Raw genomic sequence first — 19,631 nt, forward strand, 5'->3', positions numbered from 1 at the left:
CCCCCCAAGGAGGGGAGGAGAGCCAGACCATGTCTTGGGGCACCTCTGGGACACCTGCAGCTCTTGGCATGACATCTCACTGTCCCCAAAGCCACCCAGAAACATCACAGGCACCTCACAAGCTGGGGCGGGCTGGCACTGCCTGGCTCCTCCGAGGCCACCAGTGCGTCCAGCCTCATGGGAGAGGGACAACCCTGGGCAAAGGTTAGCCGGGAGGAAGAAGCTGCCCTGCCTGGTGGAGTTTTTCTTCATTCCTTAAAAGCCGCAGAGACCTGCTGCACGGGATTCGGGGCTGGAGGCAGCACCGGGGCAGCGCCGAGGTGGAGCTGCTGTGATGGATGACGTGACATCGTTCCCAAATGCCTCTTCCGTGGGTGACGGTGCCCAAAGCACTGCAGTTGGCAGAGGGGGATGCTCAGAAATGGTACCCCCCTACCATCTAGCACCCGTGAGGAGCATCATGGCCAGCATCCAGCCTGGGTTTTAATCCATGCCCAGGATGGCACAAGTGGTGCTAGACCAGGAGGTGGCATGTTCCTGCCTGGACATCTCCCAGGCCCCATGGGGACAGGCAGATGCAGCCCTGGCTGCATTTACATCATGAGGCAGCCCATCTCTGCCAAGCACAGGGAGATGGTTCCGAGGCTTGCAGCTTGGCCATGGCCAGGTTTTCAGGGAGCAACGTGGCTGCTGTGCTCTGGATCCGCTTCAGGAGGGGAACAAACCGGTCTCGGACCCAGGTCCTGGTCTGGATAAATCCCCCAGGAGAGGTTTGTAAAGGAGAGGTGAGGTTGAGGGCATATACTCTTTTAGTGTACCGTGGCCTTGCGCTCAAGCCGCCACTCCTGCCCTTGAGCGTGCAAGCCTTGAGCCTGGCAGCAGTCCTCGCTCCTTCTGGCAGGGTCCCCCTGGGTGTCCCGGTACAGGAGGGATCGTGCTGTCCCTGGGAGGGATGATGGTGCCTGCAGGCCACAGGGCTGGCTGCTGCGGGCCGAGTGCTTGCCCCCGGCAGCAGGGCTGGGGATGCAGCAGGAGGGATGCTGGCTCGGCCCGGGGGGGAGTACCACATAGCCCCGGCCTCTCAGGGCTCTGCAGGGGATGGGGACACTGGGCTGTCCAGGCAGGGCCAACCCTGGGACATCTCCGGCAGCACTCAGGTCCTGCTCAGGACCATGGCGATGGCTTCCCCAGGGATGCTGGAGGGAGCATCACCCCTTCCCTCCTGCCACAGACCTTGGTACTGCCTGCTTCGGTCCATGGCATCAAAAGCCTCCAGCATCTCAGCGCAGCAGCGGGGTGACCCAGGTGCAGGGACAAGTAATGCCGGCAGCATGTCAGATCACTTTATTGCCACAGTGGCCACGGGCCAGACCCCGTTCCCAGAGGGGGTCTGGGTCCAGCCCCTTGACCCCTCTAATACTGTTGAGAAGTTGGCCTCCACACCCACGCACAAACGCTGAGCATCTTCCATCCCGGCCACCGTGGAGCAGCTCCAGGGCATCACTCCCATCCTGCTGCCCGCAACTCCGGGAGCTGGAGGCCGGCAGGGAAAAGCAAGGTGAGGCCAAGGGCGCAGAGCGTGCCAGTCCTGGAGCAGCAGGGGCTGCCACCACGTCCTGCCCTGGAGGCTGCTGACAGTAGGGAGCAGCACGAGCCCCCTCGGCCCCCTCAAACCTCCATGCCGGACGCCTGCCCCAGGCCCAGCGCCTGCACCAGGTCATCACTGAGCCCACTCTTCAGCGTCCGTCTCACTGCGGGAAGAGGAGAGCATGGCACTGGCAGCACGAGCAGCGCTGGCTGCCAGGGTCACCACACACTGGGTGCCTGCCCAGACATGGTGGCCCTGGCATGCCGAGGAGGGGAAGGGTGGCATTAGGGTGCAGCGTCATGGTCTGGTCTCAGGGTACCTCCTGCTGTGGCCTGGTGGGCTCAACATGGGAGGTCAGGAGTAGCCAGTGGGGAAGGAGCCAGGCAGGGCAGAGACGGGACAAGGCATGGGGACAGAGCACGGGAACAGAGACGCAGAGATGGGACAGGACATGGGGACAGGGACACAAAGATGGGAAAGAGCATCTGGGCAGGGCCACAGGACAGAGTACAGGGACAGGGCCACAGAGGTGGGAAAGGGTATGGGGACAGGGACACCGAGAGGGGACAGAGTTCAGGGACTGGGCAGAGCATGGGAAGAGAGACACAGGGATGGCACAGGGCATGGGACAGGGACACAGAGATGGGACAGAATACAGGGACAGGGCACAGGAACAGGGCTACAGAGGTGCGACAGGGCAAGGGGACAGGGACACAGATGGGAAAAAGCATCTGGGCAGGGACACAGAGAGGGGACAGAGTACAGGGACAGGGGCAAAGCATGGGGACAGAGACGGGACTTACAGGACTTCCTATTGCCACGGGACCTCCTGCGCTCCTTGTTGGTGCAGGGCCGGGGATTGGCGTTGTGTGTCACCGATTTCACCAGCTGGTCCATGATTTCATCCGAAGCGTCGTCTGGGGAGCTGGGAACGTCCTCCTGGGCTGGAGAGCCCTGGGCTGGGGTGGTGTGCCCTGTCCCTGCACAGGGACAACAGGGATGCTGGCATCAGCCGTGCCCAGCCAGCTGGGCATGCCTTCCCTGCCACCCCGCTCCTACCCCGGCTGGCCCGGCTGCGGCGGGCAGGGGCGTCCGTGGGGGAGGTCAGCAGGCTCTTCATGCTCTCGTGACCCGCTTCCATCTGCTCCCCGGGACTGCTGGACACTACGGCAGGCGGCGAAGCGGCCTCAGTGATGCCAGAGAACTTCTCGGTCTGCAGCAGGAGGAGAGGCGGGCGTCAGGGACCTGGAGGGCATCACCTGGTGGTGGTGGCCGGCCGAGCGTCCCCGTACCTCGGTGATGAGCCGTCCCCGGGTCTTGTTGCGCTCGCGGTGGGCAGCCCGTTTCTTCTGCTGCTGCAGGACGCGCTCCCGACAGGTGCGGTACTCCAGGGCGAACTCCTGCAGCAGCTTGCAGATGGGCGTCACCTTCACGTCCCGCACTGCACTCGCCGGGTACCCCAGGTACAGCAGGAAGGAGTGAAACCTGCAGGGCCATTGGTCACAGCAGGCCACCAATGGGACCCTGGGGTTCCCGCCACGTCCCCAGGACCTCGAGCCACCAACCTGTTGAGGATGCGCCTGTGCACCACTTTCAAGATGACAATGCGCTGGGTGCTGTCCTTGAGGAAGTCCGTCAGCTTGCTCTTCAGCACCGGCTTGGTCTCGTGCTTGGCAATCACCTTCAGGTTGTCCCAGGAGGCCCTGCACCTCCGCTCCAGCTGCACCAGGCTGTTGGCCAGCTCATCAAAGTCAACCTGGAAGAGTGAGATGTCAGCCCTCGGCTGTGCTGGTGGAGCTGGGCAGCCATGGGACCCACACCCTTGCCTTGCCCGGGTGTCATCTGCCTTGCCTCACCTTGGCAGAGCGGGTGATGGAGGCAATCTCTGAGTAGAGGTCAGTGGTTTCTGGGAACTTCTCTACCACCATCTGGCAGAGATGGTGGAGCAGGGACTGCCGGTGCACCGTGTCCTTCACTTCGGAGACCTTCTCCAGGTAGCCCAGCTCAAAGCCTCTGCTCTGAAACACCAATGGACTCAGCAGGGCCTCTCCATCCCTCCTCCAGCAGACCTCCAGTCTGCAGACCCACTGGGCCCCCACCAGCACCATCCAGCCTCAGGCGCTGTCCCAGGCTTCGCATGGTCCCTCTTGGGTACCCATGCAGCATGGCTGGTCCTGTCCCTGCAGCACTCAAGACAGGCCATGTCCCTCCGCACCCTGCTCCTCACCTGGGAGCCGTTCAAGAAGTTGCCCATGGCCAGCAGCGTGGCCAGGATGCACTTGAAGGTGTGATTTCTGGCCAGCTGCTCCATGCCCACCTTCAGATCAAAGAGCGGCTCTGCAATCTCCTGGGTGAGGAGAGAAGCAGGTGAGACCCCTTGGCCACCCTCTCCCTTAGGAGCTTCAGCATTCGCCCTTGCCCATGAGGACAACTACCTCATGGTCAACCCAAGCCCATGCTTGCCTTGGGGACCTGCAGCCCATCCCCAGCCAGGACGGCACCTCCTGTACTCGGACATGGCTGGTCCCCACCAGGAACACGCTTGGCTCAGCGCTCAGCACTGCTGGGGCTGGCGGCGGTGGGAGGGCGGAGGGCAGATGGGGTACGTGGCTCTGTACCTGCTCCAGGCTCTCGTAGTCCAGCTTGAAGGCCCAGAGCTGGAGCCTGGCTGTGAGGTCGCTGATGGAAGACAGGGCAAGCAGGAACTGCTCCGCAGAGCCCAAGGGCACATCAGGGTTGGCCAACTGGGCCTCCTGGATCTTCTGCTTCTCCTCCTCAGTCGGGACCATGGTCAGGATTTTCTAAAGCAGGCAAAGAGGGACGTGTCAGACTCCAGACATGTCACCATGGGACATGTCACCCCAGGGCTGGCAGCACAGACATCATGGCATGGAGGTGTCCTGGCCAGGGGAGACAACCTGCATGAGGACATCAGAGGGGCCGAGCTTCTCTCGTGCTCACCTCAATCCCTTCCTTATTGACTGCAAACTCGTCAAAGTTGAGCACAGCTGTTTTGATGATGTGCACGGGTGGCAGCACCGTGAGGCCAATGTTGATGGCGTTGCTCCTCTTGGGGTCCAGCACCACCACCACCTTCTTCCCATCGATGGCCTTCTGCAAAGAGGACAGGATGGATGGGGACAGCCAGGCAAAGGGCTCACCTTCATGAAAACACCATGGACACAGGGAGCCGATCAGGGACCCAGTGGTGAGCCAAACCTCCGCACTGCCCATCACCGTCCCCACGGAGCCTCCGGGCTGCGGGTACCCATCCTCAGCACAGGGTAGGGGTGACAGTGCATGCCTAGGGTCCCCACAGGAGCTAACAGCCTTCCTCCCACCCCTCAAGTCCTCTTGGCTGACGAGTGCCAGCCCGCTGGTACCTTTGAAGTTGGCACTTCCTTTGACCGTGACTCAAAGAGATGCTCCAGTTTGGCAGCATTGACCTCAACGTTCTGCAGGGACGCCCACAGTGTCGCCTGGCCAAACCTGCCTGGCCCCACGGTGCCATCCAGCTGCTTCAGCTCCTTCCAGAAGAGCTTCACTGTCCTCTTCTTCTTGGCCTGGGAGGGGCCATCCATTGCTGAGAGGCCTGGCAGCCCTGGGGGGGGTGGGCAGCTGGGGACCGCAGGGGGTGGAGGTGGAGGTGGTGGGCAGCCAGAGACCGCAGGAGGTGGAGGTGGCGGCGGAGGGCAACCAAGGACCGCAGGAGGTGGCGGGGGAACCATGAGAGCTCCAGCACTTGTTGCTTCGATGCCGGGATGAAGGAAGGAGCCGTTGGCCATGGGCGCCGTGTCCAGGATGTCAAAGTCTTCTTCTTCCCCCAAATCAGTGAAGTCCAGGTCCTTGATCTTCAGCTGCCCGGGGCTGGCCTCCAGGCGCTCCCACGTCAGCTCCATGTCCTTCTTGATAGGCATCATCCCGGTGTTCTCCAGCTTCTGAGTGTGGGTCTCAGCATCTACGCCGGACATGGCACGCGCCAGCTTGGCGTGGGCACTGGCCACTGGCCCGTCTGGGGCCCCGCCATGGAGCCAGGCGCCCTCCTGCTCCCGGCTGCAACCTCCCTCGGCGTCCATCTCCACCTCACTCTGGACCAGGGGGGACGACGGGACCTCAGGGAAGACCTTCTCCCTCCCCGGCTCCGAGGAGCCCTTGGCGTAGAGCATGTCCAGCATAAACTTGGTGTCGGAGGAAATGGTGCTACAGGAGTCGGTGGTGTCCAGCCGAGCCAAGTGAGACCCTGCAGGGAGAGGGGAAGAGGCTGGGACAGCCCACTTGGAGGGGGCAGGTGCTGCTGGGCTGCACATAGACTTGGGGTCCTGCTCCCCAGCGGGGTGTGCTCGGATGCCAGCGTTTGGAGTGGGAAGGGGAGGTACTACCCAGCTCCTCCATGGCTCTGGGTATCACAGGCATGGAGTGGGGGCAGAGGGGCCACTAATGCCCACCCCAGGGACCCCGATGAGCCCAGAGCCAGGAACACACATGCCAGCAGCACCTACTTATGCTGGGTGGCACCATCCCAGGCTCAGGGGTGCCGCTGTCCCTGTCCCACGTGAGAGCGGTGGGATGCTCCAGCATGGCATCACCGAGGACATCGAGCCGTCCCTTGGCCATGGAAGAGATCTTCTCCTTCTGGGCTGCGGCCAGGTTCTCCAAGAAGCGAGCTCTGCGAGACAGGGGTGGATGTTGGCCGGGAGCAAGGCAGGGATGGGGACGATGGGTCAACCACACCATGCCACACTGCACAGCCAGCCCCGCAGCACAGAAACCCCCTGCACTGGCCACACCACATCGGGGACCCGGAGGATTCAAACTCCTCTGAGCCTTGCAGAGAGACAGGTGATGCCACCACGGCTCGGGGACAGGGATGCCGCAGTCCCATGGGAGCTGAAAGCTCATGCCGTCAGGGTGCCACCGTCACCTGTTGGTCCCAACGGACCTGGTGCTCACTGCGACCCTCATCCAAAAGCCGCAAAACCCAGGAGGGCACCCGGGCAGAGACTCGGGGGGACCCTCCTGCTCCTCATGCCCTGCGTGGCCGGAGCCCAGACACCTCCGGCTGGGCAGCAGCCTGAGGAAGCGCATGCCTGGAGACACACGCATGCCTCTACTTACTCAAACTTCCTCAAAATAGGCTTGTCCCCACGCAAGGAGGGGGCATCCTCCCGCCTGAGGGAAAACAGGGGTTAGCCCCCACTGCCGGCAGCCCCCTGGGGCTCATGCCTCTTGCACGCACCTGCCTGGCAGCCCTCCAGCGTGGGACCCTCACCCCACCATCAACCCATGGCCCTGGGGTTCACGGGGAGCCGGGAGAGCCCCAGCGAGTCCCCTCCTGCCCGGGCACTGCATGGCATTGGGTGCTGGCGAGACGAGGCACTGTCCCCCCCACCAGAGCCACCCAATTTGCCACCAGGATGGCAATGCCAGCTCCCTGCCAGCCCCGGGACGGGCTGTGCCACCCCCAGCAGGGACACCTCACCCCAGAAGGGGGGGATCAGAGGGTGCCATCACCCCATGGGGGGATGCTGGCGATGGGGGGAGCAGGCTGGGGTCCCGCAGGCAGAGCTCAGAGGGGAGAGGCAAAGGATGGGGGCAGCGAGGTGGGCGCAAGGGGCAGCGAGGTGGGGCAGGGCAGTGCCCACTCCTGCCGGAGCATCACTCCAGGAGGAAGCACACGCATGCAGAGCCTGGGCACTTACCAGACAGGGGCAGTTTGGTGCAGCCTGCAAAAGGAAAGATAGAAAGAGTGGGCAGAGTAGAGAGCAAGCGTGGGCAGAGAGGAGCAGGAAGGAGGAGCTGGAGCAGAGCCGTGCGTGCCCAAAGGATGCCCTGGAGCCCCTGGCTGGACCCTCTCAGATGCCCACTCCCCCATCACGCTTCTCTCCAGCCCCATTGCTTGCCCAGACTCTCTTTCTCCCTGGGAGCAACCCCACAGCCCCAGGGGAACCCCCCATACACCCAGCCCCTCCTGGCTGCTTACTTGTAGATGCTGCGCTCGCCTGGGCCCGGGGGCTGCTCCTTCTCAGCTGGAGGGGAGGCCAGGGCCAGCCGCACGCTGGACGCGCTGTTGTAGACACTGACTGGACAGGGTCTGGAAGAAGAAGTGACAGGGACTAAGAGCAGGTCCCATAGGGCTGCCCTCCACCCTGGCACCAGAAATGGACCAGAGCACCGCATCCCAGCGTCTTCGCCATCCCGGGAGCATCCCTGCCACGGACCACCTCCAGCTGTACTTACTCTGCGGGGCTGCTCGGCGCGGGGACAACTGGGGTGTCCTCGGTTGGGGGCTCCTTCGGGGTGCCAGGGGACCCCAGCAGCGGCTGGGCATCAGGGCTGGGCTCTGGGCAGCCACCCTGGGATCGCCACCCGCGCCGGCCCTCATCCGTCCTCCTCCGCTCCTTGCGTCCCCCCGGGGGCAGCTCCTCCACCCCATCCTCCAGCTTGAGAGCACTCTGCGGAGGGGCCGGGGGGGCATGACACCAGGCACGGCACCCCTGCCAGCCCATGAGCCAGCCCTCCCCGCGTCCCCACGCAGAGCCTCAGCTGGTGCTGGGTGATGCCCTGCCATGGGACATGGCGCGTGGGCAGATCCCGCTCACGGGCATCACCCGAGGGAGTGATACTCACTTCGTAGAGTGAGAACTGCTGCTTCAAGTCGAGGTCGGTGCCCTTGCTGCCCAGGTACTGCTGCACCACCCGCTCCATGCCCTGCTGCTCCAGGCAGTCCGTCACGTCGTAGAAGGTGTCCTGGTCTGGGAGGGCTGCCAGCGTCTGAGCAGGACCAGAGGGACGCTGCTGGGACCGGTGTGACCCATGCTGAGCCCCACCAGCGTGGCATCACGGGGATACCCTGCCACCCCCCTGGACCTTGTTGATCAGCGTCATGGTGAACACCAGCAGCTCCGTGTCAGCCCCGTTGCGTTGCTCCAGGATGGCCATCAGGTTGGACCACGGGCACGTGCCTGAGAAAAGCGACACGTGAAGGTGACATGCAGGCCATGGGGGTGGGGGGGACACACTGTCCCCCAGCAGGGACCTCACGGGCAGCTGGGTCTGCACCCACCTCTCGCCTGGTCCACGGCGTTGACGGCACAGATGAGGAGCAGGGCGTTGGCCTCCGTGTACTCCACGAACACCAGCAGCAGCTTCAGCGCCATCTTCACCACCAGGCGAAACTGGGAGAAGGGATGGCGGCTGGGCCGGCGGCAGGGGGCTGCCAGTGCAATGCCAGGGCACTGCAGGGTGGCTGTGCCCATGCCCCAGGGCTAGGGGCTTTGCCGTGTGGCCAGGGACCAGCCTGCAGCTGTGATGCTGATGGCCAAGGGGCACCAGGAAGGGACCCAGAGTGGGACCCTCTTACTCAGGCTCTGTGCCCAGGAGCATGGTCACATCAGGACGGGGAGCTCTGGGGATCCTGGGTGACATTCAGATGGGTGGGAGTAGGACCCAACATACCCAAAGGTGCCAGGGCACCAAGCCTGAAGGCAGAGGGTGGGGTAAAGTCCCCGAGGGATGGTGCAAGGGGACAGCCACAGGCATGGGTGCAGCGGGGGGCATAGGCAGCCCCCCCAAGGGCAGCAAGGGCTTACCGGGCTTCCTGACAGCGTGTACAGCCACTGGACGGTCTCGTTGTGGTTAATGACACCCTGCATGCCGTCCATGAAGAGCATGATCTGGCTCAAGGCTGCAAGGCAGAGGGCGGGCAGGGTCACGGCTCGGCGGGTAGGGCTTTCCCAGCCCCACACAGCATCGCCACGACAAGGGCAAGGACTGGCAGCTGCCTGCAAGGTAGCCCAGGCAAACTTGCTTGCTCGCCCCCCCCCCGAGTGCCAGCCTTCCTCCCCAGGGATGAGAGGTGCCTTCTACCCAAATACCAACCCCGGAGGATGTAATTCTGGTAGTTCTGGTCGGCTTCTGCCCCCACTTTGATCAGGCACGTCAACCCATCCAGGTTCACGAACTCCGGCACCAGGTCCTTGTCCTCCTGCGGGGCAAAGGCCAGGGGTTACTGCAGTGTGGGGAGGCAGGGGTGGGCATCCAGCCCCAGGGGAGCTCCCCCAAGCCCCCCACCGTGCTGGCATCACCGTACCTGAAAGAGCTGCTTGAGGGAGAAGAGAGAACGCCGCAGCTCCGGCCCCTGTGAGTTGTACAGCTTCTCTGGAAGGAAAGGAGAGACGCGGCATGACGGCCTGACCCACAGGGACTCGCTGCTGAACCGGGGCTCCAAAATACTCCTGGCTGCCTGGGAAAGCCCCACATCCCAGCTCAACCCCTGTGCCATCACCCCAGGATGCCGGCACTGCCTGGCTGTCGGACACACAGGGTGGAAGCAGCTGCAGCTTCACAACTACTTATTTCAGCCCTGCCACCTCCCTGTTTCTTTTTCTTCTTTTTTTTTTCTGCCCAGCAATGACATAAATATCCCGTCTGGTTTCCTGTGCAGAACCGAAACAGGAACACGGGCAGGAGGCAGAGCTACTTTTAGCCGTCCCTCCCCGGGCACAGTCCTGGCACTGTCCCGGAGCCCCCAGCAGCCCCGCGGCTTGGGAAGAGCTGCAGGATGGGGGCGGGAAGGACGGCAGCGTGACACCGGCTGCTTGGGGACAAAAGGACGGTCACCAGGCTGGATGGAGACTATATGCTCGTGGGGACGGTGCCTGCGGGCAGGAGCCAGCATGGAGCAACCGGGGCAATGGGAAGCTAGAAAGCCCTGCCTAAACTAGTGGAGACCAAAGGTGTCGGGAGCCAGTGCTTCCCGCATCCAAAAATTGAGTTATCCGAGCATCCCGAGTTATTTGGATGTTATTTATATGTTATTTATAAAGTTATTACAGCTTATATAATAATATAAAGATATTACAGCTTTAGAGCTGTAACAAGCCAAAACCAAGCTGTACAAGGAGCCCTCCAGACATGCCCACGAGGGCTCTGTAAAACACAAGGTCCCGGCAGCCTCCTCTGCTCGCTTATCGGCTTGTCAGAGCAGCCAAGAGGGAAAGCAGAACAGCCGAGAGGGAAAGCAGAACAGCCTGGGGCTCAGCTGGAGCCTGGGAACCGCTGGCAAAGAGCACGACCCCGACCTCGGCCTTCCTGCAGGGAGAGGGCTCCGTGTTGTGCCCCTTCCCGCGCCGCTCAGGAAGCCGATGCCCAGCCGGCATTGCTCTGCTCAGCGCTTGTTTTCTCCCCTGCTGAGGAGAAAAAAGGCTTGAGACTCCCAAATATTTTGCAGGACCTCCGAAGGGGCTGCCCAAAGCCGCAGCAGCACTTTCTGCTGCACTCGAGCTATTTGTTTGTATCCTGCAAAGCTATATTTAGAGTTCGCCTGAATAACCCAGAATATCTGCAGCGGACGGTGGGCTCCCAGCTGAAGAGGCAGAAGTCCCAATCTCTGAGGATGGAGGGGATTAACCCACGAGCCTCATGGGGACTGTGTTTCCTGCACTTCTCGGGGCGGGGGGGGGGGGTTATGGGGCGGGAGCAGCCCTGGGCTGTATCGCTCCCTCTCTCCATCACAAAAAGTCTGGCCAAAACTCACCGCGGAGACCAATACCCCACCGTCTGGGGGGACCGAGCTGCCGGACCCACACCAGCCCGGAGGAAGGAGCATCCCTGGACTCACCGATGATGGCGTGGACTCGGACGGAGAGCTGTGTGCGCAGGATCAGGGTCGGCCGTCTCCCCTTCCTAGGGTGGGGGCAAACACCACGTGAGCACCTGCAGCGGGACCACCGCGGTCCCCAGTGCTCACATTCACGTGGGGTCCCCACGTCCCATCCCCGGAGGGCTCGGGCACCCCGCATGCCTCACCTGACCTCCTCGTAGAAACCCTCCAGATCATCCTTCTGCTCCAGCAGGGACAAGTCAAGGTCCAGGTAGTGTCCAGAGGGCGAGACCTGCAGCGTGCAGTCCTCCAGCTGGGGATGCAGACAGCCCGGCTGAGCCCCTGTGCCCACCACGGCCCTCCCGGCTCCCAGAGGATGCAGCATCCCTGGGTCACCCTCCCACCCGCACTGAACCCACCAGCCAGCCACATTCCGGAGCGGGGTTGCAGGTCCCACCCTGTCCTCGAGCGCTGGCCCTCCAGGGAGATGCCCCGACACCCTCTGCCCCAGCCCGGTGGCAGATTAAGGGAGAAATGTGGAGCCCCAGGCTGGGAAAAGGCAGAGCGAGGGCGGCCCCACCGCCGCCAGGCTCCTTGGCAATCCCTTGGGCGGGAGCCACGGCAAGAGGCTGATCCGCTCCCTGGGGCTCTCCTTAGTCAGCCAGGGTGTGACCTGGGCAGGATCAGTCTCCTCCCAGGGCTGGTGCCTTCGCCTGGGCAGATGAATCACCTTCTCTTGTGGGGACTGGGTCGGTGGGAACTGCCAAGGCACCCAGCCAGGCCAGGGACACACCAAACCAAGGCAAATCCCACAGGGATGTCCCCCGGCTGATGCAGCCTCTGGCTCAGCCTGCAGCCACGTAGCATCTTCCAGCGGGACGGGGAAAAGCACAGCCTGAGGCAAGGCTGGGGCAAGGGCATCTACCCCGAAAGTCCACGTACAGCACCCACGGTGCACCCCGGCCAGCGGGCACAGCACCCAGAGGTGCTCCAGGCACGGCACCCACAAAGCCCCTGAGCCACCTGGGACCCAGCAGCACCCCACAGCACCCAGGCAGGTCTCCTGGGTGAGCTCCGGATGGGACAGGGGAATTTGCCCTCAAGGTGTGAGCAGAGGCAGAGGGAGGGCAGTGCCTGCCTGGCCTTGCCAGCACCCCTGTCACCCCAGTGCATCTGGTCCTGTTCCGAAAGTGTTTGTAGCCCCCCCGCTCCTAGCTCACCCCACCTCCGAGGAACTGATGCTCCTTTCCAAATCTGCACAGCGGTGCTCTGTAACCACCTGGGGAGCTGAGGACCGGGGATAAAACCCTATTATTGGGTTTTAGATAAAACCCTGCCCTGCCCACCTTCGGGCAGGCTGGCGACCCACAGCAACGCTGAGTACAGCTCCTACATCTCACTGGGGTTGCTTTCCACGAAAGCTCCATCTCCTTGAGTCACAAGATAGTGCAAGAGCTCACATGTATGACTTCACTGCGAGCGTGACATTAAAACCAGAGGGCAAAGAAAAAAATGCCACGTGCACTAAAATAATTAATGACCCTGATTAAGCCTCGGGATAATGGGCAATTTGGCAGGGTGCTGCCGTTGGGTTGGACGCAGTTGCTATGTTGTCAGTGTCCTGCTCCACCTCCCGCGGTTGCTGGCCACGCCAGCCGGTCATGGCAACGTGCACCAAACACAGGCTGCTGGCACCGGGCAAGTGCTCCTGGCTGCCAGCTCTGCCTCCGCGGCGGGTACCGCTAACGCTGACCCCACACGGGGTTTGCTTGCTGGGGAAAGCTTCAATTCCTGCATGGGGAAAGGGCTCTCCTGGGCATCCCTGCATGCTCCTGGGCACGGGAGACCCCTCCTGCATCCCCTCGGGCATCCCTGCATCCCCCTGGGCATCCCTGCATCCCCCTGGGCACTCGAACACAGTGAAGAGCAACTCATAGCTCCAGCACGAAAGCTTTGCCTTCTCTGGGCTGCCAGAGCCCCGGCAAGCCGGAGTTAACGTCCTCGGCTCCTGCCGGGGCCGGTGACATGTCCCAGCTGGCGGGGGAGGCCAAGCCCCTGGGATGCAACCCCGCATGTTTCCCATGCGAGCTTGGCAGCGCTCTCCACGAGGGATGCTCCAAGCGCTGGGCCCGGGTTTGGCTGCGACCCCCCTGGTGAGCACCAGCCCCCAGGGATGGAGATGGGCTGTCCCAGGCTCACACTGCCCTGTCAAAAATCCTGGGGCTGCACTTCCGCGCCAGGGAGCATCGACTGCCCCAGGGCCGGGGTTACTCCCGCGCCCTCGGATGAGGTTTTGAACCATGCAGGATCTGAGCCGGGACCTCAGGGCTGTGCTGCTGGGGACGGCACGTTAGGGCCATGGGGTACTGACAGCTCCTGGTGCAGGGCGGCTGTGATCCATCTGTCTCCTGCTTGTAAAACCATTTTAAAACGAGCTGGGCTTTGAGGGTCGTGGGGACTTGCAGGCAAAGCGGAGCTGGGGGAGGCAGAGAGCGTCCCACGCTCACACCTCCAGCCTGTGGCTCCTGGGAGCCCCAGCCACCCCACAACGGCACTAACGTCCTCCATCCACCCTGTTGCCTCAAATCTGAGGCATGGGGAAGGTGGAAACACACGGATGTCCCTGATCCTACCAACACCCAGGAGCTATGGCCAGCTTCGAAGCTCAGCAAGGACACATGTGGCAGGCAAGCAAGTCCCCAGGGAAAACCGACTCCCCCCGGAGCAGGACTGTCCCCCCCGAACCACGGAAATGTGATGGAGACATCTCCACCTCCGAGACGGAGGCATCCTCCACCCACAGCTGCACTCACGCCACCCACCACAGCATCACATCTTCCTGCTCACCCCTATCACAGCATCCCCAAGCGGGAGGATGCTCCAAGGCCGGGCAGTGAGTATCCTCTTTATCTGCCAGTGGAGGAAACACTTTTCCCCGCTCTCTAACACTTTCTTTTTGCGGTAACCACAATTTCCCAACACCGCTGCGGCTCTTCTAGGAAGGCTATGGGGGAAATTACAGAAATATATATCATTTGCTCCAGCTGAGGCAGCACTCGAGCTCGAGGCAGCAGTTAAACGGAAGGCACCGGTGGGTCAGAAACGCCCGGCGTCACAAGCCTCTGCCCACCCTCCCAAAATACATGGGGACTGATGGTTTATAGAGCTACGCCGCAGGAGCAACCCCAGCCAGCAACCGAGCGCAGTCGCTGCGATTCGGTTTCAGGGCTAAGAGGGGTGTTTATTGCCAGGGCACTCGGTCGCTGGCTCCTGCCCGCTCCTGCCTGACGGATGGCAGCAAGTGGATGGGAGCGCTGCCATTGCCTTATCACAGGGGGGCGGGGGGAAGAAAACCCAGGCCAGGAGGGATCTCTGGAGGTCACCCAGGGTTGGCCCAGAACTGCACACTCGCTCGCACACGTCCCTCTCAAAGTTCCTCCAGCCAGGCTTGTTGCTCATTAACAGATCCCTCGTTTCTCATCAATAGCGGGAGGACCCCAGTCCTGGCAAGCAGCCGGTGTCCCGGTAAAGCCATGGCATGAGTGCCTGGCTGCAGCTCCTCTCCCAGGATTCACGTGAGGACTGTGCCGGGAGCCAGGGAGCACCGGGGGCTGCTGAGCACCAACACTCGGCTCTAAACATTCAGCAAGAAGCAGACAGCAGAGTTTCAAAGCCTGCCGATGACCCCGTCTCACTGGTTTTGTGCCTGCCAGAGGTTAAGAGGGGCAAAGACCCTCGGTGAAGCCCCCCTCGAGCCTGTTAGGAAACAGAGGACAAGCAGAGCTGGTGGGACGGGGCTTGCATGCTGCATGCATCAAGGTCGCCCCAGCAGCTCTCTGTCAAGCCCGAGAGCTCGCAGTGAGTGGAAGGACAAGCTTATGGCACTGAGGCCGGCGAGCTGTTTGCTCTTCCCCAGGTTTCCGGGGGAGGAAGGGGAAAGCAAAGCTCCAGCCCGCTGGGTTTTGCAATTGTTTGGAAAAATCCCTAGATTCAGAGGTGAGATAGTGCCGGGGGCAAGGGAGCACAGTGGCCTTTGGGGACCAAAGGGACAGCCAAAAAAAATCTGCCCTGCCAAAACCTGCCTGTGGAGGTTCAGAAAACCCCCACACCCAGCGCGAGCATCACCCAAGGGTACTAGAAAAATGCTGGAAAGCAGGAGAAGATAGTATCGGCCTGGAGCCGAACAATGCGGCAGCGACAAACAAAGCGGGAAGGTATTTTCAAGCACAAACACACTTTCCGGAGAGCATGAAAAAGTCATCAGCGGTGGGTCGCGCTCGGGGAGAGGAAGCAGCGAGGGTGTCGCGGGGCAGGACAGGCTGTTCAAGGCAGAGATGCCGGCACGAGAAACCCGTTCATCATCTCTGGGCTGTTCCCAGCCCAGGGAGCAGCTTTGCTGTGCCCAGGGAGGGCAGGACCCGGCTGGTCCCCCATGGCAGCTCATCCCCTGGGTGCCTGCGGTTCGGTCCTCCTCCGACGATGCGGGGACCCCCAGCCCAGCTCCCTCTCGGCCGTTGCGTCCTCCCCCCGGTGCTTTGCAGCTCCGGGCACGCTGCCCAGCAGGACAAGCCTGGCACCGGGCATCCCCAGCTGAATTTTTTTACAGCCAGTTCCTTGGGAAAAATCCGACTGTTCATTTACTAATTTTAGGGCAGCGAGTAATGGAGCTAAGCGCTACCTGGCACAAAGGGCACCGAGGGAGGTTTCGGCTGGTCGTGCCAGGGTAACGACGTCTGCATGGCTCTGGGGTGCTAGCTCCAAATTTGGACTGAACCGTGTGGTTCGGGAGACCAACCTCGCTCCACAGGGTGTAAATCCTGCTGCAGGAGTCTCCCGATGAAGACAGCCAGCATCCCAGCTTGTCAGGCTGGGACGTACCGCAGCCCTCGCTGGCTCAGAAAGCTCCGTGTAATAAAGGTAGCATGGTTTATAACCTATATAAACCAGGAATCTGACTTTTTTAAGCTAGGACCCAGAGCAGGGTCCTAGCCGCTCACCTGTGATTTTACCAAGGGTCATGGGGTGATGCAGGGAAACTACAGAAAAAAAACATCCAGAGCCTGGCTTAGGCAGAGAACAGAGCCTGAAATCCCAGGATCAACACGCCTCTGCCGGGCACAGGATCTCCTCGCAACGTTGCTGCCCTCGGGAACGCTGCATCCAGCCCCCGCCGTGCCACCACGGCAGCACCCCGGGCTGGTGATCCTGTTACAGCTAGCTCCTGCCCAGGGAGGAGAGCACATGCCCTGAAATTTGAGTTTGCTCCATTCATCGTGTCTCGGAGCTGTTTGTTCCCAAACAAACTCCATTTAGTCACCACCTAAAAATCCCATGACGGCAATGACATGAGACACTGCTGCTTTGCTCCAAGAAAATTTAAAAGGGGGATAAAAGGGATGTCTTTTGGTGCAGGCAAAGGTCTCACAGCAATCCCCTCTCCCCTGGCAGGCCAGCAAACTTGGTGCCAGGCACACCGAGCCGATTTCCCCCTCCTGCTGCCCCCATCTCTCCTGTCTGGCTCCAGGCAGGGCACACTCCCCCTGCCTGCCTGGATTCCTGCCTCCCTTGCCTGCACTCCTGCAAGACAGAGATGCTCAGCCATTGCCAAAGCTCTGCTGGGTCCCGCATTCGTAAGGAGGAAAACAAGCCCGTCCCCATCCTGTAAAGGATAAAGGATGCTCTGAAAGCATCACGCCAACAGAAGATACCCAGGAGGGAGGGTCCCCCATCTCCTCCACTCCCCAGCTTGGATCAGGCCTGAGGGCACGCAAGCAAGACAGGGCGCCTCGCCTCAGCCTCCTGCCTTCCTCCCGGCCAGCCCCTGCTCCTTCCTGCAGCACAGCGAGGGGTGCATGCGGGGCGCAGGCCCTCCGCTCGACCACCCCGGCCGGAGGAAATCGCTCAGCACGAATTTCCGCGCAGCTCTCTAGCGGCAAAGCTGCCCCCGAACCGGAGGGGCGAGGGGCTGGTGGCCCTCCGGCTCCACCGTCACCTCCCCGAGGCCCACACGCTGCATCGAGCGGGGACGCTGGCCGGGTCCCCGGCGTCAGGGAGCCGGCGTGCTCCCGTCGAGGCTCAGCTCTGCTCCCGGTAGCCGGCATGGAAGGGGAACGCTGGGGTGGGAGCACGCTGCCTGGCTCAGCCCCGACGACACGGGGATGGACGCCTGCCCTCATCCTGCTTCCCCCTGCCCGGGTTCTTGCCTGCTATAAGCAAGCACATCCTCTTCCTCCCCGCCGACTCATCCGGGGCCGGCTGAGAATTGGCACCTCCCGCAGGGTCTCACGGATTCCACCGTGACTCACACCGGGAGCGCTGCCCGGGCCCCGGCGGGAACACACCGGCCCGTCCCTCGTCCCCCCTCCCCGCTCCTTCCAGCCGACAATCCCCCCCCTCGCCCCCCGCCGGTGCCTGCCCGCTGCCTTCCCCGCAGGCCCCCGGCTCCCCCTCACCGCCAGCGGGGCCCCGAGCAGGCGGTGCAGGGCGGGCAACTGCGCCCCCAGGGCCAGCGCCTCCGCCACGGCGTAAACCGGCGCTCGCCGCGGCTCCGGGAAGCTGCCGCAGCCGAAGGGGTCCGCGTCCTCCAGGTACTGCAGCCGGCACGGGACCGCCGCCTCCGCCATGGCAGCGCTGCCGCCGCCGCACCGCGCCGCTCCGCTCCGCCGGGGGTGGGGGCGGTGAGGCCACGCCCCTAGCCACGCCCATCCCGGCCCCGCCCATCCCGGCCCCGCCCCGGTAACGGCCGCCCGGAGCTCGGCGCGCCCTCCCGCGGGCGTCCCGGCGGCGCAGCGGGGGCTGCCCGCCCGCCCCGGAGGGACGCTCCGGCGTCAGGGACGCTCCCGGCCGCGGGGGGCTCCGGGTGCGCGGGGATGCTGCGGGCTGCCCCGGGGGGCCGGGCCGGGCCGGGCCGGGCCGGGTTGCTCGCCCCGGGTGAACTGGAGCACGGGTGGGCAGCTGGGCTGAACCTCCCCATTCTGGGGCAGGGTGGAAAGCGGCGGAGGGACGAGCCGCCCTGCCCCGGGCAGCCCGGGAGCCGGGGGTGCGGTGGTACCACCCCGGCAGCGGGGCAGCCGCATAGGCCGGCGTTGATGCTAACGAGGGCGTTACGCATCCAAGGTGTTGATGCTAACGAGGGCGTTACGCATCCAAGGTGTTGATGCTAACGAGGGCGTCCAGGATGGATCATGTAACGTTCATGGCGGGCTTGGAAAGGAGCACGCAAAGGAGAGCTGGGACCCCCGGGAGGACCCAGGGGGGACCGCGGCTGCACCAGGGATGGGACTGGGGATGTGGGAAGGTCTCATCGCTCTTAAACTCGGTGCGAAGCGTCGCTGGGCACGCTTGAGCACAACCCAGCAAGGCAAAGGCGATTTTGCTTTCTTTTTGACTGCTTATCTGGGCCGTGACGATGGCCCGACGCGATGGAGCGGTGGGCAGGGAGCCTTCCCCTCGCTCCTGGCTCCAGCCCGGGCTCCCAGTAGGAGCGAGGTGTGAGCAGGCTGGGGGGAGCTCAGCAGAGACGCCCAGGCAGCGGCACGGCCGGGTCCACGAGGCCGGGGCGGCAGGGCACAACCAGCCTGGGGGAGGCAAAGCAAAGGGGGGATTTAATTACACCTTTGGCAACTTAAAAGGGGAGCGGGAGGCAGCTGCTTCTCAGCGGCAGCCCTTGCGAGGCCATTGCTGCGCTGCCTTTCCTGGCAGGAGCCGGCTGGCAGGGGGTGGCAGCAGCAGGCTGTTTTCCCCAGCCGTTTTCTTCCGCTGGCAAACGTTTGCAGCGCATTTGTGCCGGGTCAGAAAGACGGGAAGAGGCGACACCGCCGAGGCTGCCGGGGAGGCGTCCTGCAGCCCATTCCCCTCTGGCCAGCGGGCTCTGCCTGGCACTTGGTGTCTGAGGGTGCCCGTGCCATCGGCAGCACCAGCCAGAGGGCTCGGCCCAGCCAAGGTGTCCTTCTGTCCTGGCTCTGGGGACACAGGGACACAGCTCAGCTGGCTCTCCATGAAGCACTCCGCCAGCGTCCCTTCTTCCCCCTGCCAGGTGGCATCCCCGCTCCCTGGGCTGCCTGGGCATCCCTTGCAGCCTGCTCAGGGCACGGGGCCCTGGATCTGGGAGCCACAGGGATGGGACGTGGGAGGTGGGGCACCTCCCGGAGCAGGGGGGATGGCCCCGGGTCCATGGGCAAGTGGGAGCTTTTAGGGGTGTCTGAGAGGGGCTTGGGGAGGTGAGGGGGATCCAGGAACCATGGGGGCCCCCCTGGGGTGCTCCCAGGCTGGGGCTCAGGCAGCGGCTGGGGCAGGGATGGGTGCTCTCGGCTGGCAGCAGAAGGGGCTGGGCTGGGAGGGGGATTGAGTGGGGTGGGGAGATTGGGAATCAGGTGGGTGCAGGGGGACTGAGCCAGGGTGAGGGGACTCGGGCAGAGCAGGGGCACCAGGGGAGGGCACGGG

General features: G+C 63.2%; 1 protein-coding gene across 2 annotated transcripts; it reads right to left on the reverse strand.

The window, feature by feature from the left end:
* Positions 1-1,321: 1,321 nt before the first annotated feature.
* Positions 1,322-17,833, reverse strand: FHOD1 (formin homology 2 domain containing 1). 2 transcript variants are annotated; one of them, XM_076349483.1, is made up of 24 exons: positions 17,642-17,821; positions 11,396-11,502; positions 11,208-11,272; positions 9,678-9,745; positions 9,467-9,572; positions 9,178-9,272; positions 8,652-8,763; positions 8,456-8,550; positions 8,216-8,359; positions 7,826-8,040; positions 7,569-7,679; positions 7,288-7,311; positions 6,704-6,757; positions 6,088-6,254; positions 4,972-5,828; positions 4,550-4,702; positions 4,207-4,389; positions 3,816-3,935; positions 3,445-3,606; positions 3,154-3,344; positions 2,881-3,073; positions 2,648-2,801; positions 2,392-2,568; positions 1,322-1,751 (listed from the first exon to the last, which is right to left on the reverse strand). In XM_076349483.1, exons 1-24 carry the CDS (start codon positions 17,810-17,812, stop codon positions 1,669-1,671), a joined length of 3,807 nt encoding a protein of 1,268 aa, XP_076205598.1. In that variant the 5' UTR covers positions 17,813-17,821; the 3' UTR covers positions 1,322-1,668. The 2 variants fall into 2 exon arrangements, with proteins under 2 accessions (XP_076205598.1, XP_076205599.1); XM_076349484.1 differs by lacking the exons at positions 6,704-6,757; positions 7,288-7,311 and having other exon boundaries at positions 17,642-17,833.
* Between the last annotated feature and the right edge of the window lie 1,798 nt (positions 17,834-19,631).

This window comes from Aptenodytes patagonicus, chromosome 11 (genome assembly GCF_965638725.1).
Source record: "Aptenodytes patagonicus chromosome 11, bAptPat1.pri.cur, whole genome shotgun sequence".
Classification (NCBI taxonomy): Eukaryota; Metazoa; Chordata; class Aves; order Sphenisciformes; family Spheniscidae; genus Aptenodytes; species Aptenodytes patagonicus.